Here is a 22460-nt window from a genome sequence, read left to right as displayed (position 1 = left end):
ACTAAGTCCAGAGAAAGATTGCATTGGGATCTGGAAACAGCGCTTCAGTGCAGCTATTATATAATATAATAGAAAGTAATGGTTGGAAAAGGGGATTTCAGCTGGGACCAGGCCTGTAGCTACAGTGCATGTTTGTATTCTGAATTTATTGCCCTCTGTCAATGAATAAATTGGCGAAAGGTTAAAGCATACAGACTACAGAGCCATAGGTTTATGTTTTCTGTGTATACCTGTTCTCTTTTTCTATAAGTAAGCACAATGGGGATATAACTAAGCCCAGAAACACGGGTTGAAGGCAGTTGTGTGCTTTAAAACCATAGAGATCAAACCCTGGGAAAGCAACTGACTTCATGTGTGTTTATGTGTACATGTTTGTGAATGTACTGATTGCATGCGTTGATTTAAACTACATTGTATGAACAACTGTGCACTGCAGTATGTTTTCTCATTGTCTCTTTTCCTCTACGCCCCCGATTGTGTTCCCCATTATCCCTTATTCCACTTGTAAGCACATCTAAATATAGACCAAGAATTTGCTTAGGGGGCACTCTCTTAGTAGTGGTGGTTAAAGAGAAGACGGGGTATTTGCTGTAATTGTAAATGCATGTGTACAGCCTAAGCTTGGGAAGAGAGACAGTAAAGCGTAAAGAGTATCTGGCAGTTTCCCCTGGCTCTTGCTCTTTCCCAGCTGCTGTGCAGCTTATTTGTCCCTTCCAACGTGGGGCGCTACTTGGAGTGGACATTTTGCCTTTGCTGAATGCCTTTTCAAATACCTCCTTACCTCAATACAAGTTTCACCCGCTTAACACAACACACATGGAGACAGGTCCAGGCCCTTTTCTGCCTTCTCTCCCCTCCCCATTGCTTGGAAAATCTTACATTTCTACAGAAAAGGAGTGCACACATCCTGTCCTCATTAGGCCAGGGAAAGGAGAGGGATCTGGCAGGGCCGATCCTATGGAAGCCCTACACATGAGCCTGGTCGAACAGAACAGGCAGGCAGGCAGGCATGCCGCGGCGTTTTATATGGCTCTTGTTCTTAGCCTTTGATGACACTGTTTAGAATAGGAAATATCTAATAAGTCAAGTATTCTGTCTAATGTGCTGCCAGTGGGTTTAGTATTTGCCTGGAGGTCTTGAAACACTATCTCCGCCACAGCAATAATATACATTTAAAATTCTCATGGAGTGGGTGGGAGGGAGTGATGTAGAGAGAGCGAGGGGGCAGCTGAGAGTACATGCTGTAATAGCAACCATGTGCAGGTTGGAGTAGATGAGGGTGGGATAGGGTGGGACACACCTTGGGTCTGTTGAAAACTCTCTCTCTGTATGTCTTCTGTATTTTTCAATTTATCATAATCATGTTTCAAAAGACAGCAGTAGCTAATTGAAACTGACATTATACCCATTAACATGGATGAGAAACATGGGGGACAGACTGCAATAATGGGGTTGCAGTGTTGAACGTGTTATTGGAAATGATGATGATGAATAGGCCCAAGTCTCTTTATGATGCACCTGACAAGCCTGCGGCTACAAGAGTGTTTAATTGATGTGAGGCAGTGGATGAAGAAGCTGGAACAGCCGTACATTGTAAGGTTGTTCTAGTTTATTGTAAGACTTACATGCTCACATGTGCCCTCTCTGACATCTCTTTTGTCATATTTTTACTTCTGTCTACCCGTCAGTCTCAGCTCTAGTGTGTGAGTGAGAAGAAAGTGCTTTTGTGGAGATGGTTTAAAGTGTTTTTTTTCTCAGCATCTACAAAATATTTTCCATGCACTTGGGAAATTTTTGAAAACTAAACGCTTCTGTTTATTCCAGCTTTTTTTACCCACACGTGTCAGTTCTACATAAACATGTCCAGTAATTTATTATTTGGTAGGTAGCATTTAGTTTTATATGTTTGTCTCATTCCTGCCCCATGGGAGCCAGTGGCGGCTTCTTTATAGTCATGAAGATGGCATGCTTTGGTAGCAGAATAAAGATGCCTGTTTTCATTGTCGCTTGAAACCCAGCAACCTACTCACATTGATTTATATCATCTGTCACTGAAAGCTTTTTATTGCCACAACGGCTGGAACTCTCCCGACATCCGTTAGTTGGAGCCAAGCATAAAATCTCTGTTGCTTTATACACAATACCACAGTCACTGCACGAAACAATTCGATTTACCGGGGTGAGGCCCTTTTTTAAAGACATTTCCAATATTGCAAGAAGTGCAAAATGATTTTAAGACCACAGAAAAAGTCCCAGAGCAAGCCTTTAATGTCTCTGTGGCTATACGATGCTCTCCTTCTTTAGTCAATTTGTCCATGGTTTCAATCAAGCAAGTTATTTGGTTTGTGTCCTCTTGTAAAGTCTTTGCCTCCCAAAAAAAAAGCCTCTCCATTTTTATCTGATGCTCTCATCCCTCTCTGAATGCTAACAAACCATCTTGATTTGGTTTGAGATAAAGCATTCTTTAATGCAAGTTGAATGCTCATGTTGGTCACATTTATCAAGATGTTACACATGTTTAGAGGTGTTTGTGTAGTTACACAGGTAGCAGCTGCCCTTACAAGTTAAATTACATTACCTAGAGATTAGGTTTTCTACCTCTACCTTTTGGAAAAGGTCTTTTCCAGAGGTCAGTCAGTGACTGCTGTTTGAGGGGTGCACCTTACTGTATGTTCTTAACATTCAAATACCACTATTTTGTGTCTGCAGTACAGAAATCCAAACGGAACAAACTGCATTAGCACACCAACAGAGTACTGTTTGGTACTTACAATAGGTACAAATCACATTTTTTTAACCAGAAACTTTGTTCTGGTCATTACGCTCAGTGATCTGATACTGCAAAGTCTTTTTTGTCATTCTTTCTTCTTTTTCACTCTGGTTGTTCTTGGAAGCCACCCTTTGCTCATGTTGCATGAAACCTCTGCTCTGTCTATACAAGAGCAAGCAAAGCACTTTGTTTACAGAGTGGCCACCTTCTCTCCCCACTTGCAGCCTCCTCTCATTGACTTTAACATCCAAAAAAGTCTGCATCAGTGTGAACATGTCCTTACCTTTCATTGTTTCTATTTACAGGTGCGTCGACATGAGCAGAAGCGTGGCACTCGAGACACTGCGGCAGGCATTGACTCTTCATCTCGTCACAGTGGGACTGGGCAGGACAGCGGCTTTGGCAGCGACAGCGCTCGCATCCGCATTGTCCAAATAGAACAGCAGAGCGGGACCAGCCACCACTGCATTGCAAGGCCCTCCCACAAGTCCACCATCACCAAGAACCTCAGCTTCATCCCTTTCGACATCTTTCTTACTGCTAGTAGACTGTCTGTCATGACCTACGCTTGCTCCAGTCCCCCAAAGGCCCTTCCCTCATCATCAGACACCCCCAGCACACCGGAGAAGACGGAGCCTGGGGATAAGGTAAACAAAAGGCCTGTGACATGGAAGCTCTCGCATGAGTCAGTTCTTGGATCTGTCAGTTGTCCATGTGTGTATAATTATTCATACCATACACAATAACAGGATGTGTCATTTATGTGAGCAGTGTAGTGGTGTACATGTACAAAGTATTAATATTACACAGTTTTGAAATCAACTTAATAATTTGGAATCACATTATGTGGTTGATGAGAGTAGAATCCAAATGTCCAACATAATCATATGACATGGATTTGTACAGGAACTCATGTGTTAATCTGTCACTGCCTATCCGGCCAATGCTATAACCTTTAAATATACAAATCCGATGCATATGAAAAGCTTCTCTTCACACATAGTCAGAGGTAATGTCATCCAAGCAGATACGAAACTGAAAGACTTCTGACCACCAGCTGAAGCACTACTGTATCCCACACAAAAAATAAAAACAAATACTGCAGCATTCACAGGAGTTCAGAACTGTGAAGTTTATGTTCCTGGTTATTGTGAACAACCAGTCCCTCCAAACAGTGGCTGCAACTCAATGCATGTAAAGCATAAGGATATGGTCAACAGGATCTGTATATACTATATAATGCTATGATGGTCCAAAACTCTGTAGAGGTGTTTCCAGCATGTTACTGAATCAATGCCCCAAATAATTCCATTGAATTCTGTGCAAAACAAGGTTCTACACAGAACTAAATAATCATTCTGCACCTGCTTTAGGTGGGAAAGAGTGCCCTCAACCAGCCTGAGATCACATCTGAGTCTCCTCCAGCCTCGACTTCTCCGACTCCAGACCCTGCTCCGTCGAGTTCCCTCGCCGGCCTGACTGCTGAAGACATCCTCAACAGCAACACCTCCCAGCCGGCTTCCCCACTGCTGAGAGGCAGCCTGCTGTCCCTAGACGGCCTGCCCACCCCCAACCGCTCCTCAGCACGCCAAGCGCTGGGTGTGACTATAGTGAGGCAGCCAGGGAGAAGAGGGACTGGAGACCAGGTGCTGGAACCCCTGCTCTACCTCCAGGTGATGCAACCTTCTGCTCTGCTCAGCTGCCACCACCGCAAGCAGAGAATGGAGCTGTCTGTGTTTGATGTGGCCTTAAGAGGAGTAGCTTCCGACTACAAGTGCCTAGGTAAGAGAGATTAGGCAAAGAGGATGACAATGTTTGGTTTGGAAAGAGATACTTTATAGATTGTGGTAAGAGCAAAGGGTGGAATTTAGATCTCCAGATCAAGATAAGGTTAGACCCTATTTAGGGTACAGGAAAAGTAACTTTATTACCAGCTCATTATATCAGCATAGCAAGACTAATAGACTACATTAAATTAAATGTGTTATTATATATTTAAAAGATTTTTTTGTCCTCTTCTCTACCTTTCTCCATGCCCTTTCCTCTACTTTCTCTCTTCATTAATCACTTCATCTATTTTATTCTGCCCAGACCCAGGAAAGACTTTGCCAGAGTCTCTGGATTACAATGTGTTTTGGCTGCAGACAGTAGCAGGCGAAGTGGACAGTAAAACAGGCATCCCTCCCCCTCTGCTCTGCCTCCAGATCAAAGATTTCCTCAATGGACCAGGTGGGGATCATGCACACACACACACACACACACACACACACACACACACACACACACACACACAGGCAGACATACAAACACACTTTTCAACACATGCAACTTCTGTGCACTCACGCTAACATTCTGTTCACCGTTTTAAAGCATCCGTTTCACATTTAATCCCATTCCAGAGAAAATGTTCACCTCTTTGAAGCAGCAAGAAGCGCACCCACACATATACACATACCAGAGGCAAACACAAAGGACTTCTTTTCTGCTCTTTGTGCAGATCATGAGTAATGTAAATGACGTTGGGGATGTTTTCTGCAGGGGGCGGAAGCCACTCATGTCACTAATATACTCACTTTGAACAGCAGCCTACAAACTCCTGTGGATTTGAGTGTGTGTGTGTGTTTGTAACTTCAGTCTCCTGTGGATTTGCCTTTCACAGGGTTTGGTTGTCTATTTTTAGACTGATATGATATGTTGACCTAAGGGGTGTGGATGATATCCAAATAGAACTGAAATGCAAAAAAGTGTGAGTGGGCTTTTGAGTGTATGAGTGTGCACAACCTTTTTATCCCTATGAGGGTTTCATGGAGAGTGTGTGTAGGCGCAGGACATCCTTCAGAGTTCAGCTCCCTGAACCCAGCAGGCCAGATGCTGCAGATGCAGACACATACAGACACCCAACTACGGACATACTCTGACATATAGGGTGCCTTTTTTTCCACCTGCATACAATCATGAGCACACTCTGTGCATGTGCAAAAAAAAAAGCTCCAGGCTGGATTGTAGGTGTTATTGATGATGGTTTGAAGAAGATTATAGCCCCACTCCCCGCCCACACGCATCCCTTCCTGCTGTCAGCAAAAAGCCCTCAGCTTCTCCGTCCACCTGGAATCACACAACACCACACAATGCAGCTCTCTGTACACCACAATACAGCCACACAACACCAGTATCCAAGTACCCCTCTGCTCATTACAGATGACGCCAGCAGTCAAATCACAGTGAGCATGACCTTTGCATGAGGCAAGAATTACGTCAGATTTTCAGTCAGGTTTTGAGCTTATATGGTAAATTTGATTCCTTTCTGATTGGGATCCACTGTACACTGGAGAGGCCAGTTGATGTAGCGACTAGAGAGTCTTTTAACGTAATGAGTATGTACTGACCTCTCATCTCCCTTTGGGGAGGTGCAAGAAACAAGAACACCAGTAGATGAACTGTAGTATCTTTTCCAAAGATTAGATAAATATTTAGATTTAGGTTCACTATGTTTCTTTACAATACCATTCAAAAGTATGGACGAATGTAGTTCATTTTTAACAGGATGTTTCACTAAACAGGGTTACTGCCTGTCATATATCTCAAGACAATTTATATTACGCTGTATGTACTTCTGACTCTAGTGTGCGGTTGAAGTGCAGACGTCTGCATTGTGCAATTACAGTCAGGTGTTTTCCCTTGAACTACTAAAGAGCAGAGCTATCCTTGTCTCCGTAGGATAACTTCACTCATAATCACTCACATTCATTCTCCTCACATACACACACATACAAACAACACGCTCCCCAATGACTCAGACAGGATCCAGGCTCAGTGTGAGGTTGCCCCCAAGGTCAGACTATGCTGGAAATATCTTGAATTGACCACACATGCTACTGGTTCCCCTTCAACCACAGAGTCACACACACACACACACACATACGCACACATTTTTTTACTGTGTTTGGTTAGATGACTATGGTGGAGAATATCATCCTCCGCAGGGATGGGGGAGGAAAGGAAGAAGTTACAAATATCCGGACAATCCATGTACTGATGCTGACTTTTGTTAAATATACTTTGATCTTCAAATCTTCAAAGTGTATCTGTCTTAACGGAAGCATCAGCGTCTTTAGTAAGAAGGTTCAGTAAATGTCTTTACATAGTGAGACAGCATGAGATGCCTATTCTAAGTTGTCAGTTGTTTGGAATAACCACATTTGGATATAAAACTAATTACAGTGCCAGCAAGATGAGAGAATAAATGACGATAGAATTAAAAATAAAAAGTGCATCCAGCATTTTATTTATCTATCCCCTGTTGTTTTCACAGATGGTTTATTTGCGTGCGCAAGTCCCTATAACTGTCTTTCCCTATGTGTGTGTGCTGTGATGTGTATGTATCATGTCTGGTGGTTCTACTTTGATTTGACAGTGCTTCACATTTGATTTATTTCAACGAGGCGCAAACGGAGAGCAGACCACCGTGAGGCCACATCGTGTGTGTGTTTACAGCAATATGCTCGCAATTTCAGCAGCATTTATTCTGCAAGACCAATCAAAGCTGCCCTCCCAAGGATGCCGAGTGGGAAACACTTATAACATGCGTACTGTAAACTGGATGGTGTTTCCACACTGACCCTCACTCAGCAGCCGCTCATCTCATACACACACTCACATAAACACTACTAATGCAGATACATACAGGAGTTCAAGGCTTGACCAGCAAACACATACATGAAAAAGGCAGGGTTGGATATGCGTTTTTCAACGTGAGCAGAGTTAAGTGATTGACCAGCGCACACGCAAACACACACATATACTTTTCTTCCCTCCCTCTCTCATCTTTCCTACACTGTTCCAGTCTTGGAGAGGGTCAGTGAGCGAGTCCAGAGATGTAACTGCTACCACTTGGAGACGAGAGATCAGCCCTCCCTCCGTAGAGAGGCAGCAGGTGATAGATTAGCTAGAACAAATTGGAACCATTACTCTCCCGTGTCCCTGGTTCCCGTCAAGCTATGGGTTTTTAGAAATGTTGTCAGTTACTGTATACAAGCCTGTGCCCCTCCGAACCGTCCAGAACCACTCTAATTCGAATCAGATGGCATCTGAGGCTCGTGTCACTGGCCTTACTAGGTATGAGGTATTTTTTTTGTGACAGTGGGATTCTACAGATACCCCTCAAACATTATTGGTTGCACAAACACAGCCGTGCGCACACATACCCTTCACATACGGGCCCTGTGTAATTGGACACATTGCCACCTGTGTCTGACACAGGCTCTCTGCTGTCAAGAGTCAAGCGTAAAAGTCAGCTAGAGAATCAAAGGTGGGGTGAGAATGAAAACAATGTTCGTGATGGTTGCACACACACATATACCCAACACCAGGTTCAAAGTGGGGACGGCGTCATGCATGACCTCGCCAAAAAGGCACAGTAACCTGGGTAATAAGCATATTTGATCTCCCCCACCACTTTGCAGAGATATATACGTGTGTGTATGTGCCTTTGTCAGACCTTGATCTCCCACTTTCTCCGGTGCTAATAGAGGCTGACACCTGAGAAGGGCCGGTCTATGATTCCCCCCAGCCTGTTCACATTAAGGCCTGTTCTTTAAAGGCATGTGAACACCAACACCACCTCTCAACCTCTAGGCTTGATGCCCGCTCCTTGCACAGGCCTTCCACTGACAGTCTCCAGCTTAAAATAGCCGTCAGTCTTACAGCTGAAGCTAAGGTGTTCCCAATAAAAACACTCATGCGTGTGAGAATGCCACTGCTGGAAAAGCCCTCTTTTGACTTCCTCTGCTTTGCGATGAAAGTACCACCACCTTTCTTTTAATTATTGATATTTCCTCCCTTCTTTAAAAAAACAAACTCTCCGGCCTGTCCTGGCCCTCCTGAAGGTTAACAGGTAGTGGTATTAAATAAAATTACTAAAATGGAGATGAAGATAAAATTGTTGTAGTTTTCCAGGTACTGTATTCTCAGTTCTTCACTTTAAAGTGTTCAAGAGGTGTGGCGGCGAAAACAGCTGAAAGTCTTTATCACAGTGCTGTGTTACATCTTAATCCATGAATATAGGAATTTGCAGCTCAGTTTGTAAAACTTATAAGTCTGTCATGGCTTGTAAATAGTTAGTTTTTTAAAAAAAATTCTTTTCCTGTTGTGAGGTTTTAGTTTCCTCTTTTTATGCCTCCTTTGCCTGAATAGTGAAACCACATGGAACATCATTGTAAAGGCTGTCTCTTACATACTCCCATATCAGCTCCAGAGAAACAACCAAACTTAGGAAAATGACACGGATGTACTCAACATGGAGCCATATAATGCTGTGATGTGATTTTATTAGAATTCTCTGAAAGATTCATCTTTTGACATTGCTCCACTACAGTAAAAATGTGCTCCATTGGTTGCTGGAAAAAGCCAGGGGGAAGCATTATGATTTTAAAAGTAATAAACTAGCAGTACTTCATGTTTTTTTTGTTTTTTTTGTCCTTTTTTTTTGCATTTATGATAAATCGTTACAGTTTTGGGCTACAGGCATAAATCTTTTTGATGGAAGTTATAGTATTGTTGCTAGCGCAGTGTAGAGTTAACAAGCAATTAACTGGAACATCTTGCTGTATAATTGTCTGTTGTGCCCAGTAATACATTCACGTGAATGCAGAAAGACGTATGTGGTAGCTCTGATAAAAGACACAACTCCCACAACCATGTCCAGACAAGGTTCTGACTTAGTGTTTCTCGGTGTCTGTGAAATTACCATATATCATAATGTAGATTTGAATGTGTTTGGACCCGTTACCATTTTTTGAGACAATACTATTGTGAAACATGCATTGAGTCTAACCCTAACTGTCCTCCTTGCAGGGATCAAATAAGAATCAAATTTCATATTAGTGAAATATGTGTTGTAGCTGCTAAAAGTGCAGGGACATTTTTCTCATGATAAATGACACAGGTTAAGTAAATATACTTATATTAAGGTTAAATATAGTCTTATAATGTAGCATGCTCTATCCATTGCATTGATCACTTGGGGCAGGTGAGTTTCTGAGAGGTTAATCGGATAATAAATCTGTTACCATCAGGTCAGAACTGGCTAGGTGTGAGCGTAGGATTTTTTTTTCAGGGTGGGGGCAGAAAGGGATTTGAGGAAGGAGGACAATCAATAATCAGAACCAGCTCTCACTGTGTGGAGAGCCAGGCAAGGCCCAGGTCTCTGTGATGGCCCTGACTGGGTGATCAGAGACAGCTTCATGTGATTACAGCTGAGGTGGGGTTGATTAGGCCGAAGGGTGGAGGAAAAGTAAAAGATAGAAAGGATTGAGGAGGAGAGAAGAAACAGAAAGATGGGCTACATGAAACACAGGGAGAAAATAAAATGGTGAAACAACAGGGGAGGGGAGCAGAGGAACCTGGATGAACAGCTGCATACAGGCTATTTATTCCACCACTGGAAAGTTTCCTGGTGATAAGTCAAGTGGAAATGATAAGCTACATTGCACAGCAAATTCCACCTATCTTTCCTCCAGTTCCTCTCTCGAGCCATCCTTCCATTTGACCATGTGCCTCACTTCCACTGGATTAAATGAAAAAGAATCCTGAGGGTGTGTGTGTGTGTGTGTGCATATGCATATATGCATGCATGCTTGCCTCTCTTGGCAGCGCTCCCACTCATGTCATCCAGTGCTCCTACCTGGGAAGGAGACAGACGGGAGGCCTAAAACCCTTAAAAAGCCTCTAAACACTGGTGCCTTGATGAGACCATGAAAAACAGCTGTGCTTGTTTTCAGCTGCTTCCCTCTCCCATCATCATGACCAAGTGGAAAAATGGGATAATGGAAGTGGTGTAAAACGGCATTGAGTTAATTCATGTGTCTCTGTAAATTCCAGTCAAGTGTTTGAAGGCTGCAGTGCACCAGAGAACGAGAAAGAGGTTGAACGGCAGAGAGACGAGGAGTCTTGGATTTATGTGGCTGGCATGAAGAAAAGATTCTCTTCTGCTATTCCGCAGTGTCACATTAGGATGTTATAGTGAGAGAGCCAATAATTTGTGTGTGCATATGTGCACATATAAGACACTGAGACTGGACACAGCTGTCCTTTAACAGGACCTTGCATGCAAAGCTGAGTGATTAGAAGAAGAGAGAAGAGTTCAATGTTTGATTTATGAGACATGGTACCATGCTCATCCGGTGGGTTAGAGAGCAACAGATCTTTCTCAGTAGGACACTGATGAAGCCTGCCTTTTCTTAAAACCCCCAAATGGATCATTTCCACTTTATGGTAGATTTTCAAATGACAAGAGTAGGTTTTACAGAGCAAGGACCCTGGCCAACTATGAATTTATTTAATTTGTGTCCTGGGTTAACATATTTTAAGAGGTCCTGCTTTTGCACTTTAGAAATACTAAACAGTCTGTCACTATGCCAACCTTAAAAAAATAAAATAAAATGTCAATTTCCCATTCACAAACACAAAAACATAGAAGGTGGAACACACACAGAGCCCCAGAGAGATCCAGGGAGTGTTTGTGTGCATGTTTTACCTTATAATGTACTACCCCTATGTGAAGTAACATTGTTTTTTCCCAGTAATAAAGTCATGTTTTTACTACCTGCCCAAAAGCATTGCTCCCTTTACTTCCTGTCCTGTTTTCTTTATCACTCGCTACTTCATAAATACAAGATACAGGATAAGCACTTGAGATACTCTGCTATTTTTAGAGACTGCTCAGAAACTGTCTACAGAGGGAGGAGTTAAATTTTGCTGACAACCCGGTCCTGAAAACACTAGTAATGTTATTAATTTACTCTCTTTTCTTCACCCTTTCTTGTCTCTTATCTTTGTTTTCCCTAATTTTCTTTCTTTCTACTTCTCTCCACAGCTGAGCTGAATGTAGAGCTGTCACGGCCCCTGAAAATCAACCCCACACTGGCAAAGTTGGAGCAGGCCAAAGCCTACCTGAAGAAAGTCCTACCAAACCAAACATGGGACACCTCTAGTAAACCACCATCCACTTATTCCACCCCTCATTCATCCCCTATGAAGACGCTACCCAAGGCCTTTCCACCCCGTGTAGACCCCCACCATCAGACCCTGGGCCTGGGTAAAACTAGCAGCGTCAAGACCTTGGCATTGTCCTTCCACAAGGTCTCTCTCCACACTGCCCAGATTGTAGTAGTCATGGAGACGGAGGCGCATCCAATGAGGCCCAGCGTGACAGTGTCAGTGTCAGCGATGACTGGAAGTCTGAATATGAAGTCGGGGCCAAGGATAGAGGGTGAGTAAACATCTTTAAGTTTTCGCAGAAACCAAAGAATGACATCGTGGTTATGTGGGCAGAGACTTAAAGCATTTAAGCACTGCATCACAGTTGCTACGAGTTATGTTGATTGTATTTCAGTAGCACACTTTCCACAATTTGCTGAATTATTATTTATTCTGCTGTATTTCAAGGTATTGCCACTTGTTACAAGGAAATTCTCGAAACAGGTGGAGCTACATTTGAAACAACTGTAATGACCTCACCCCATTTGGCAGATTTTATCATCTTTTAAAGAAACCACATTTTTAAGACTCAGTAACACACAACACTAAATGTAGATGCTTTTTTGTGGTGTGTCATTTGTCTAGTAACCAACTGCACTATGTGAGCCAACAGGAATGGATCCAGGCCCCTTTGAAAATAAAGTACAGTTACACAGAGCTTCAAATATCTGATACAAAAATGTAATGGGTACAGGTTGTTCTTTTTTATGTCCTTATGTAAACAAACAAACTCTGAAGAGCTATAATCATTGCATCTCATACTCATATTTATTATTCGTTCAGATTACTGTATAAATATGAAGTGTTGAAACAAATTTCATCAAGAATGTTTTTAAACAGCAGGTTGTATAAATCCTTTCAAATACCGCAGTCATTAATAGTATGGATCTACTGCATATGAAGAGGTACATTAACACAAATAATTGTTTCTGAAAATGAATTTAACAGTATCTCACTACGTAGCACTTCGTCAAATTTTCCACCTTCCTCCCTTGTTTGTTGAAGAATATGTGATGCATTTTTGGAAGATTTGACACGCTGTCATTTACTCGCGCTGGCAAAGGTCGGGAAGCAAATACCAGTATTGCTTTCAGTATGATTTGGAATATGCTAGCTGTTTTTTACACATGCTAGCAAAGCCTTCATCTGCCAGAAACAAGCTTTGTCAGTAAACTGTAAAGTGAGATGTTTGTGTTAGTCTTGGATCTAAAGTTGTTGTGAAACTATGAGTGTGTGTGTATCTGATTGCATGGGTATGTGTGTTTTAGGGCCTGAGAGACAAAGATATTTTCATGCGTTTATGTATGATTGTGTGTGAGAGCGAGATGTTTGTTTTCGTGTCAGGACCAAACCCTGCCCTCATCAACACTGACTATTATCCAGGAGGCATCACAATGTTTCCATTATGACAATCAGAACTGCTAATGCTAATGTAAATTAAAAAGCGTCCAATTTCTTTGTGCCGTTGGGTGTGAGCCGGCGTGCTGTAACAGATGATCAAGGATTTTTGGTTTGCATTTCAGTTTTTGCAATTTTGCATTATGTCTTCCAATTGGACAGCAGATGGAAACAGAAAGATAAAAGAGAGCGAGGGACTGACCTGCCACATGCAGTAGATAACAAGGAATACTTGCAAGTTGATGGTTTGTACCTCGGTGCTGCTGAGCAACAGATCCCCTTATGACTGAGGTTGCTGAGGGACGAGGACAGAGCTGGAACTGGGCTCCCTAAGTGCCTGCATCTGTTTTACAGATGTTGTTATATAGGGTTACTTCAGATAAAATGATTGTCGAAAATTTTAATTAAAACCTCAAACAATTTGCACTTTGTTTACTCAAATCTGCATAACTGCACGGTGACACAATACTCAGCACTGCTGCCCTGCACTGATTTTCACCAGCTTTTCAGCTTTCATCCATCTTTGATGTGTTGACTTTGATAAACACAGTTGAAACTGTGTATGCAATGCAATGGAAAAAGAAATGGAGTTTAGAGACAATTGTGCTAATATGAAAGCTAATCCCCACCCACTCACTTTGATTTCAAATGACCCTACTATTTATAGTGATTGTGCTTCCTTTACACATAGTAATACTTTTCAAAAGAGATTTGTTAATAGTAGTTCTTTGTTTATAGTAAACACAGGAAACTAGAGATTAGTGTGCAGTGAACTGCCTTTTCATGGACATGGTTTTCCCCACAATTACCAGCACCTTGAAACAAAGCCACTGCTGCTCTCAGACATTACGGTTTGACTGGACACAAATAAAAACGTTGGGTTCAAGACCACTGGTGTTTATTGACATCGATTGGATCATTCATCCCCACTTTGGCCACAAACTCTTACTGGTTGTTGTTATGGACCAAAAGGCATAACTTCATGTATGTCTGTTCTGATCAAGACAGTATAATAACTGCCATAAAACTAATGCTGTCATCACATGCTGCAAAAGTTTTATTCAGCTCTTCATGCATCATATTTGAGTGCTCTCTGAAATACCTGTGAGGTTCAAGATACTTTATGTAGATCTCATTATAGCCCCTGATATTTCATCAGTTTGCCTCGTGGCTGAGAACATGTTGAAAGTTCATGGGGAGTGACACCTGCAAATGTTGCCAGTGGAAGACTATGAAGTTTTTTCACCAAAAATGCCCCCAAAAAAGATCTTTTTTTGTGTGGGAAATGGTATTTTAAAGCAAATGCCTGAATATCTCCTCTTGAATAATGTTTGTCTTGACCCAGTTGTTTTCTTTTTTTGTCTCTTGATAACTTTAGCACACTTGTAGATCTTTGTCACAACCAGCACAGCTATTTTCCCCAAGGGCTTCTTCACATAGCGTTTCCAGATTTGTTGCCATTGAAAGTAGACAAACTGTCTCCAATTACGCAGACTGATCGTTGGTGACAATAGATGTATCTGCTGACTTCTAGCCTTAGCTGCCCTGCCTCCATCACTCACCACTCTGGCCTCTCCAGTCCGCTCCATACCTCCGAAAACGGATACCTTGGAATTTTACAAAGATAAAGGTTAGGATTCTCGTTCTGTAACGCTGAGCGTTTGAGCTGCCACAATAAGTCAGCAGGAATGACCCCCCTGGGAGAGGCTGTATATGAGAGATGTAAGACAGGAGAATGTAGTATTACTACTGCTACAGTATGTACACTACTGTTGCTGCTGTTGTTGCTCTGCTGGCCCTCAGTGGCAGGCTGAGATTGATGGACCACAGCAGTCCTGAGAATGATACCACTGTGCAAGGAAAAACAGGAGGAGGAGTAAGAGGGAAGGAAAATGTAAGAGTTGCAAAAGAAGGGAAATAGGAGTGTGGTGCAGAGAGTGAAAGAGAAAAAAGGACAAATAAATGATATTGAGTTAGAGTAATGTGAGAGGAGAGAAGGAGAAGTTAAATCAAACATGTAATATGAAACAAAACATGAGAGGAGAAAAATGCAGTTTGAGCAGAAAGAATATCAGAGAAAATTTGTTAATTTGTGTTCAAAGGACAGAAGAGCATATGAGGTCAAGAATCAAAGGAAAGAGAAGGTTGGACAAAGACATGAAGGAAGTCGAAAGAAAGGCAAAAAAAGAAAGAATGAGATATAATACAGGACAGAAGAGGAAAAACAGAAAACAGGCAGTAACAGGGGTCTCCTCAGTATATGTCAGTACACTCACCCCCACCCCACCCTGTCTTCATCAGCGTACATCCATAGCTGCAGCGGGTTGAAGACCCTGTCATCCACCCCCTCATCCATAGAACATCTGGGGCTCTGTACCTGGTCATGGCAGCCCCCGTCTGCCAGGGGACAAGATGGAGAGAGAGGGGATTAGGTTGACAGTGAGGTGTGTTACCAGATCCTGTGTTAATGAAAAGCAAGTGGAAGCCCCGCATTCCTCCCTCCGTCCACGGCTCACCACTCCCCAAGGTAGGGGGGCATTTATAGTTCAATGAAAGAAAGGAGGGAGGCGGGCAAGAGAGAGAGAACAGATGTCTTAAGGTCCATGAAACAAGACCCTCCCTAATCTCTCAGCTCTCCATCAGACTGCCCATAGAGTGCCCCCGATTTCCTAAGAACACACACCAGCAGACTAGTGCGCACTTTTTCATATGCATACAACAATATACTCACACACACAAAACTTTCTCCTCGGTCCTTTGCCTCTGTGGACCCCCTGCTTCTTCACGGTGATTTACTCCAGCACACTTGTAAAGGAAAACTTCTGTTCGTGGAACAAAGTGAAAGCTACACATTATTTATTTATGTCTCTTCATGTTTTTCAAGTTTTATTTTGTTTCCCTTGCCAATCTTTGAATTACAGTCATGTCAGTTTGTTTACTCTGCTGAAAAAAGCCACTCTTTTCCATTTATCATATTATTTCTGTTTCAATAGTCAGGGAGTAGCAAAGCTGAGCAAAGCCAAACTTAAAGAGATTTATATTTGGAAATACACCCTGCTGTGATTTGGCAAGCTAACTGAACTATTAAATTGTTTTCACTGCATTAATAATAGAAATATGTCACAGAGAAGACATAGGGGAATAAACTGTCCAGCAAGGTATTTGTTAATACACAGTTGCTGAGTCAAATGAAGATGTCTGCTGCAGTAAGAGAGATATGTGAGTTTGTTGTAATAAAATATCTAAAGGCAAAGATCAAGATAGAAGTATTTTGTACTCCACTGATTAATTATTGCACTCTTATAACATTCTATAACATTTGCAATAGAAAAGGGTGAAAATCGATGCAGCATAACCAGATATATTGTCTTTTTTATTCCACATGTTGTTCTTCCTTGTCCAAACCTGGTGCCTACATTGCCCACAATGCAACTCAACTGCCAACAGAGACTGGGGTGTGTTATGCTATTAGCAGCTAATGTAGCCTGGAGCCACTAGTCTCATGCAGGGATGAGGAGCGGGAAACAGAGGTCTGGTAACCTCTCTAACTTCACACCCCCTGGTTTGTTTCATTTTCAAACTTGTAGTCTTCAGCCCCAACCCACACTGACTCAAGTGACATCACTTCAGTCAGTGTCAATTTATCAGACTTTGCGCAGGTCCTCAGGAGCCACAAAAGGCTCACAAAAGGCTTTAGACAACTTATTACACATAGTAGTACTCCCCATGACCTGTGATCAGACTTTGGTGTGTAAAATAGCTGGAGTTCCCCTAAGTATTCAAAGCTCTTATTTTGAGGCACCTTGGTGGCTTTCAGAATGCCGCTATGTTGATCTTACTTTAACAACTTAAACCCAGGAGAACACACATACTGTATAATACATGGCCTACACAGAATAATGCACTGCAACCCACAAACACAAATTGCAGCCCAAACTATCAGCCCTTCCCTGTTATTCTATTATCATGCTCAACTTGCCAGATGAACGTTGCTAGAAAAGTCATAACTTTTTTCCCAGCTTAACTATCACAGTACGGTCATGGGTCATACAAGGTCATAATGTTTCTATGATGAAGAAGCATTCACTCAGTCACTAGGGATTTTAAGAAGCTCCCCATTGTGCTTTATTTCATCCATTACTGACCATCAGATTGCCTGGTTAATGTAACATTAGGCCAGTCTCTCTGTTTCTTTTTCTTTTCCCGCTGGGCAGTGCATGTCCTTCTTGCAACATATCACACACACACAGACCACTGGAGCAACCACACACAGAGAGAGAGAGAGAGAGAGAGAGAGAGAGAGAGAAAGACAGCAAGGTCCATCTACTTGCAGTATTATCTTCATACATGTCATGCTAGAAAGATCAAATTTAAAGTTGAATATATAAAAAAGATCAACACATATCTATACCTAATTTGCAGATGCTTTGCAACTGTCATTGGGCCCATATGTAACCAATCAACACTCATTACTTACTGAATTTGTAACGGCTTGGATGACGCACAGCTCCCTGCACTGTGCCATGTTGGCCGACTGTGTCCCCCACTACGAAACCAGTTTCCTCTAGTGTCCTATAGTGGTCTTGTGGTAAGTGAATAGTGTATTTCTGTGGTGAGTGACAGTATATTACTTCTATTACTCTTACCATCCCAGACAGTCTTCAGGGGCCTCTGCTAGTTAGGTAATGACTCCTTTAGGTTTCTCCTAATTGATACCAGTACGTCCTGGGGTATAAATCAGCCAGGCAGTGGTCAGATAACGGCTGCCAGGGAGAAACCGACACGGTAAATCAGTCTCCGATCCTTTCTAATCTTACCCAAGCGTTTGCCAGAGATGTATTTCACTTTAGGAAGATTTCCATCCACCCTATCCTCCACCACCCACTTTGTTCCTCGGGTGTCATAAGTTGTATGTTAGCCTGCGGAGCATGTGCTTGTGTGCACTGGGTTCCTGGCAAGTCTACAGTGAGATATGCAGGTGTAATAATAATAATAATAATAATAAACTTTATTTATATAGCACTTAACAATGTTACAAAATGATTTACAGAAAAGAAAACCAGACAAAGCAGATAAAAAGAAAGTAGAGAGAATAAAATGAATAGGATGAGACAAATAAAAACATATATCAGACATTTCCAAAAGCTTTTACAAAGAGAAAAGTTTTAAGAAGAGATTTAAAAGAAACTAGCAAATTAGTGTGTCTGATTTCAGGAGGCAGAGAGTTACATAGTGTGGGAGCTCTAATAGCAAATCCCCAATCACCAACCATGTTTGGGAGTAAACAGCAAGGCTCTATCCGCCGATCTTAATGGCCAAGAGGGCACATACCAGGTCAATAAGTCAGAGATATATTTAGGTGCAAGGCTGTTTAAGGCTTTAAAAGTGAGCAGTAAGATTTTAAAATCAATGCAAAATTTAACAGGAAGCCAATGTAGGGAGGCAAGCATAGGAGTAATGTGATCATGTGATAAAGTATGTTGCAATAATCAAGCTGAGAATAGATAAAAGTATGTGCAACTTTTTGTAAATCAGCAACTTATAAAAATGATTAATTTAAGAGAGTATCTTGAGCTGGAAGAAACCTGACTTGACAGCATTTTTGATCTGGTCGTCAGAACAGAGGTTAGCATCAAATATTCCTTGATTCCTAGCAGCCAGCATAATATTATTTGACAGATCACCAAGATTAGCACCAAAAGAGCTAATGAAATTTGGGGGACTGAATAAAATGACCTCAGACTTATCTTCATTAAATTTGAGAAAGTTTTGGGTCATCCAGGATTTAATATCAGAGAGTCATGTCGTAAGATTTGCTAGGCTGCTAGGATCTGTGGGTTTTAATGGCAAATATCAGAGTGTCATCAGCATAAAAGTGGTAAAGCACATCATGCTTCTGAATAACACGGCCGAGTGGCAGCATGTATATAGAGAACAGAAGGGGGCCAAGAACACAACCTTGAGGGACACCACAACTCAACTGAGCCCTCAAGGGAGTAGAGTTACCCAGAGTAACGGAAAAAGTTCTGTTGGAGAGGTATGAACGTAATAAGCTGAGAGCCGTGCCCTGGAGGCCTACCCAAGTTTCTAAGCGATGTAAGAGGATATGATCGACTGTATCAAATGCGGCATTTAAATCTAAAAGAACTAAAATTGAGCTGTCACCTCTGTCGGCAGTCAGCAGGAGGTCATTAGTAACCTTAATAAGAGCTGTCTCAGTACTATCAAGTGATCTAAAACCAGACTGAACACAGTTAAAAACACTATTATTTTTCATAACAGATATCAGTTGGGATGAAATTGCTTTCTCCAGAACCTTGGATAAAAAAGACAGAGACTGGTCTGTCGTTACTTACTGAAAGGAGGTCCAAAATTAGGTTTCTTTAGTAATGGGTGAATAATAGCTTAAAACTGTTTGGAAAAGTACCAAAAGCCAGAGAGTTGTTAAAAAATTTGCAAAATAACCAGGCCAACAGTGGAAAATACCTCCTTGAGCAGTTTAGTGGGGATGATGTCTTAGCTGCAGGAGGAGGAATTCATATGGGAGACTGTATCCTCTAACATTGAGATTGTGATGTGTTGAAACTTGGAAAAAAGGCAGAACTAACATGGGAAACAGAAACAATGCAAGGGTCAGGCTGGATTTGGGACCTGATACTCTTGACCTTATTAACAAAAGTGAGAATTTTTTCGGATTGCTCACAGTCAGGTATAGAAGGAGAAGTGGAGGGATCATTAATAACTGAATCAATTACCCTAAACAGAACTTCAGGATTGTGGTGATTTCTGGATATTAACTCGGAGAAATAGGCTGATCTCATATCCTTAACTGCCTTCTGATAAGATAACATATGGTTTCAAGGGTGTTATGTGCTATTTTGGACTTGTTTACCTTCCAATGACGTTCAGATTTTTAGTGCTCAAGTGTGATTGCTCAGCCAGGGGAGGTTATTTGATTTTTGTTTCTTAGTTTTAAATGGTGCAATTTGGTCGTGGATGGTTTGGCACTGATCGTTAAATGAATCCAGAGCATCTGGATTGAGAGAAAATAATGTAGAATTAAAGAAAGATAAATTAAAAGCATTACAGAATTTAGCTGCAGAACCAGCATTGAGAATGCAAGAATGTGTTGTAGGGTGGAGACGAGGAATAGAAAGCTGCAGTGGAACTTTAAAAACAACAGCTTTATGGTCAGTTACCAGCATATCCACCAAATTGACATGAGAGAAAGAGAGAGAGAGACTACAGGAGAGAACTAAATCTAAATGTGACCTTTAGAATGTGTGGCCCCTTTAACATATTGAATGAGGTTAAAAGAGTCTGAAGATTTTTTTTTTTTTAAAAGAAGAGGGAGGTGAGGGAATGGGAAGGACAACATACATGAATATTAATATCACAGAGAATAAGCACCCTGTCATATTTAGGCATAACAGTAGATACAAACTAAGAAATAAAACAGATTTAGGAGGCCTATAAATTAAGATGCAGGGTAAGGGGGTAGGGCCAGTAATTAAGAAACTTAACACTTCAGAGGAAATAAAATTACCAAAAGTGACAGAATGGCATTTTAGCCCTAACTGTAAAAATACAGCTACACCATCCCCTCCTCCAGGTGACCTGGGAATGTGAGAATATACAAAATCAGGGGGTGTTGCCTCAATCAGGGGAATAGTGTCCCTTGGTGACAGTCAAGTCTCACTAGTCATAACAAGAGTCCAGATTATTAGAAACAATAAAATCATTAATGATAAAAGATTTATTACTAAGAGATCTCACATTCAAGGGGCCAAAATTGTTTGGTGACAGAGCAGAGGGAGAGGAAACAGGAAACGCCATAAATTCTACATTTACAAAGCTTATACATTTTCAGTTTTTGTTGACATTGTCAGAAAGGTGATCATTCTACTTTATGTTTATTATTGAAGTGATAGTGGGTGGTGGTGATGTACTGGGGTGCATTATATTGAACGATGTTCCTAATATTTTATCCACTCCGTTAACATACATGGGGGGGGGGCAAAATATTAGGAACACTTTTCAGTGTAATTCACTCCAGTACACCAACACCACCCACTACAACCTCAATAATAAACATAAAATAGAATTTCTGACAATGTCAACAAGAACTGAAAATGTATAACCTTCATAAATGCAGAATTTATGGCAGAGCTGTTGTATTGGATTGTGTTAAAATGCACAGGTGTTCCTAATGAAGTGGCCGGTCAGTGTATTTGCTCCCCTATGAGGCTTAATAGAAAAACAGCGGGGGAGATCTGTTATTGCAAATCACAGCACTTGTGGAAGTAGTGGATGGCCAGCAGGGGTAGTAAGGGACAACACTAGGGGGAAAGGATGGCCAGAGGGAATCGTTGTCACTGGGGCTAGGATCCTGGGGGCATCAGTAGCAAATGAACTGGTCACTGTTAATGGGGAGCAGTAGTGTCTTGACTGCCAGGTGTAAATAGTGTACATAGTTCTCAATTAAGTTTCTTATCATTTTGATATTGTTCAATTATTGTAGCTCAGTCAACCAGACATGGACCAAATCCTCTGGATTATACTTTTCACCCCCTCTGTTTGTGTATTTGTACTGTATATCATTGTGTTTGAGGGTGTTTGTGTTTTTCCATCAGCCTGTTGCTCATGCTGCTTCACAGTTTCGATATGAGTGCAGACTGCTTGAATAAATATGTGGCTGTTTCAATAATGTCCATAGACTGAGGGTTTTCCAGATGTTCCCAAGTCAAAAGTACTTGCAAAATACTGCTCTGTGTCTGCAGTTACTGGCAGTCACTAAATGTGTACAGTAGAGCTATGTACACAGTACCATTAATTGAGGCTAAATGGTTGTATTGAAAACTAATATTTTGTTTTTGTGTTTTCAATACTACAGTTTGTATTGTACTATTTACAGTATGCTATTTTTGTAAAACTGAAAACAAAGCGTTATAGTATTAAAGCGTATGTGTGCGCGCATATGTGTGTTAGTGCCATTTTCATATGCCAGGATCAGTTTCACTTGGCTCCGACTAAGCCAGTTTTCTAAACCTTAAACACATGAATTGGAGCCATGTCAAATACCCCCAAACAGCTGTCCATTAACTCGAGTGTGTGTGTGTGTGTCTCTGTGTGTGTGTGATTGTGCATGTCTTTTACATATGGGACAACCACATGGTTAACATTGACATAACACAATATTCTTGTCCCCATGACATGATACTTTGTTTGGTTTCTGTGAAAAGTCTTTGTATTTCAT

General features: G+C 41.5%; 1 protein-coding gene across 4 annotated transcripts in view; it reads left to right on the top strand.

Annotated features, from left to right (window-relative positions):
- The window catches only part of LOC122986693 (vacuolar protein sorting-associated protein 13B-like), a 342876-nt gene that overhangs the window by 246344 nt on the left and 74072 nt on the right, over positions 1–22460 (top strand). For all 4 annotated transcript variants that reach the window (XM_044358002.1, XM_044358001.1, XM_044358004.1 and 1 more), the window contains 4 exons: positions 3076–3417; positions 4144–4552; positions 4862–4999; positions 11643–12038. In XM_044358002.1, coding sequence (XP_044213937.1) covers positions 3076–3417; positions 4144–4552; positions 4862–4999; positions 11643–12038 — 1285 coding nt within the window. The remainder of the gene's footprint in view (positions 1–3075; positions 3418–4143; positions 4553–4861; positions 5000–11642; positions 12039–22460) is intronic.

The sequence above is a fragment of the Thunnus albacares genome, chromosome 8 (genome assembly GCF_914725855.1).
Source record: "Thunnus albacares chromosome 8, fThuAlb1.1, whole genome shotgun sequence".
NCBI lineage: Eukaryota > Metazoa > Chordata > Actinopteri > Scombriformes > Scombridae > Thunnus > Thunnus albacares.
This window is presented reverse-complemented; position numbering and strand designations above follow the sequence as displayed.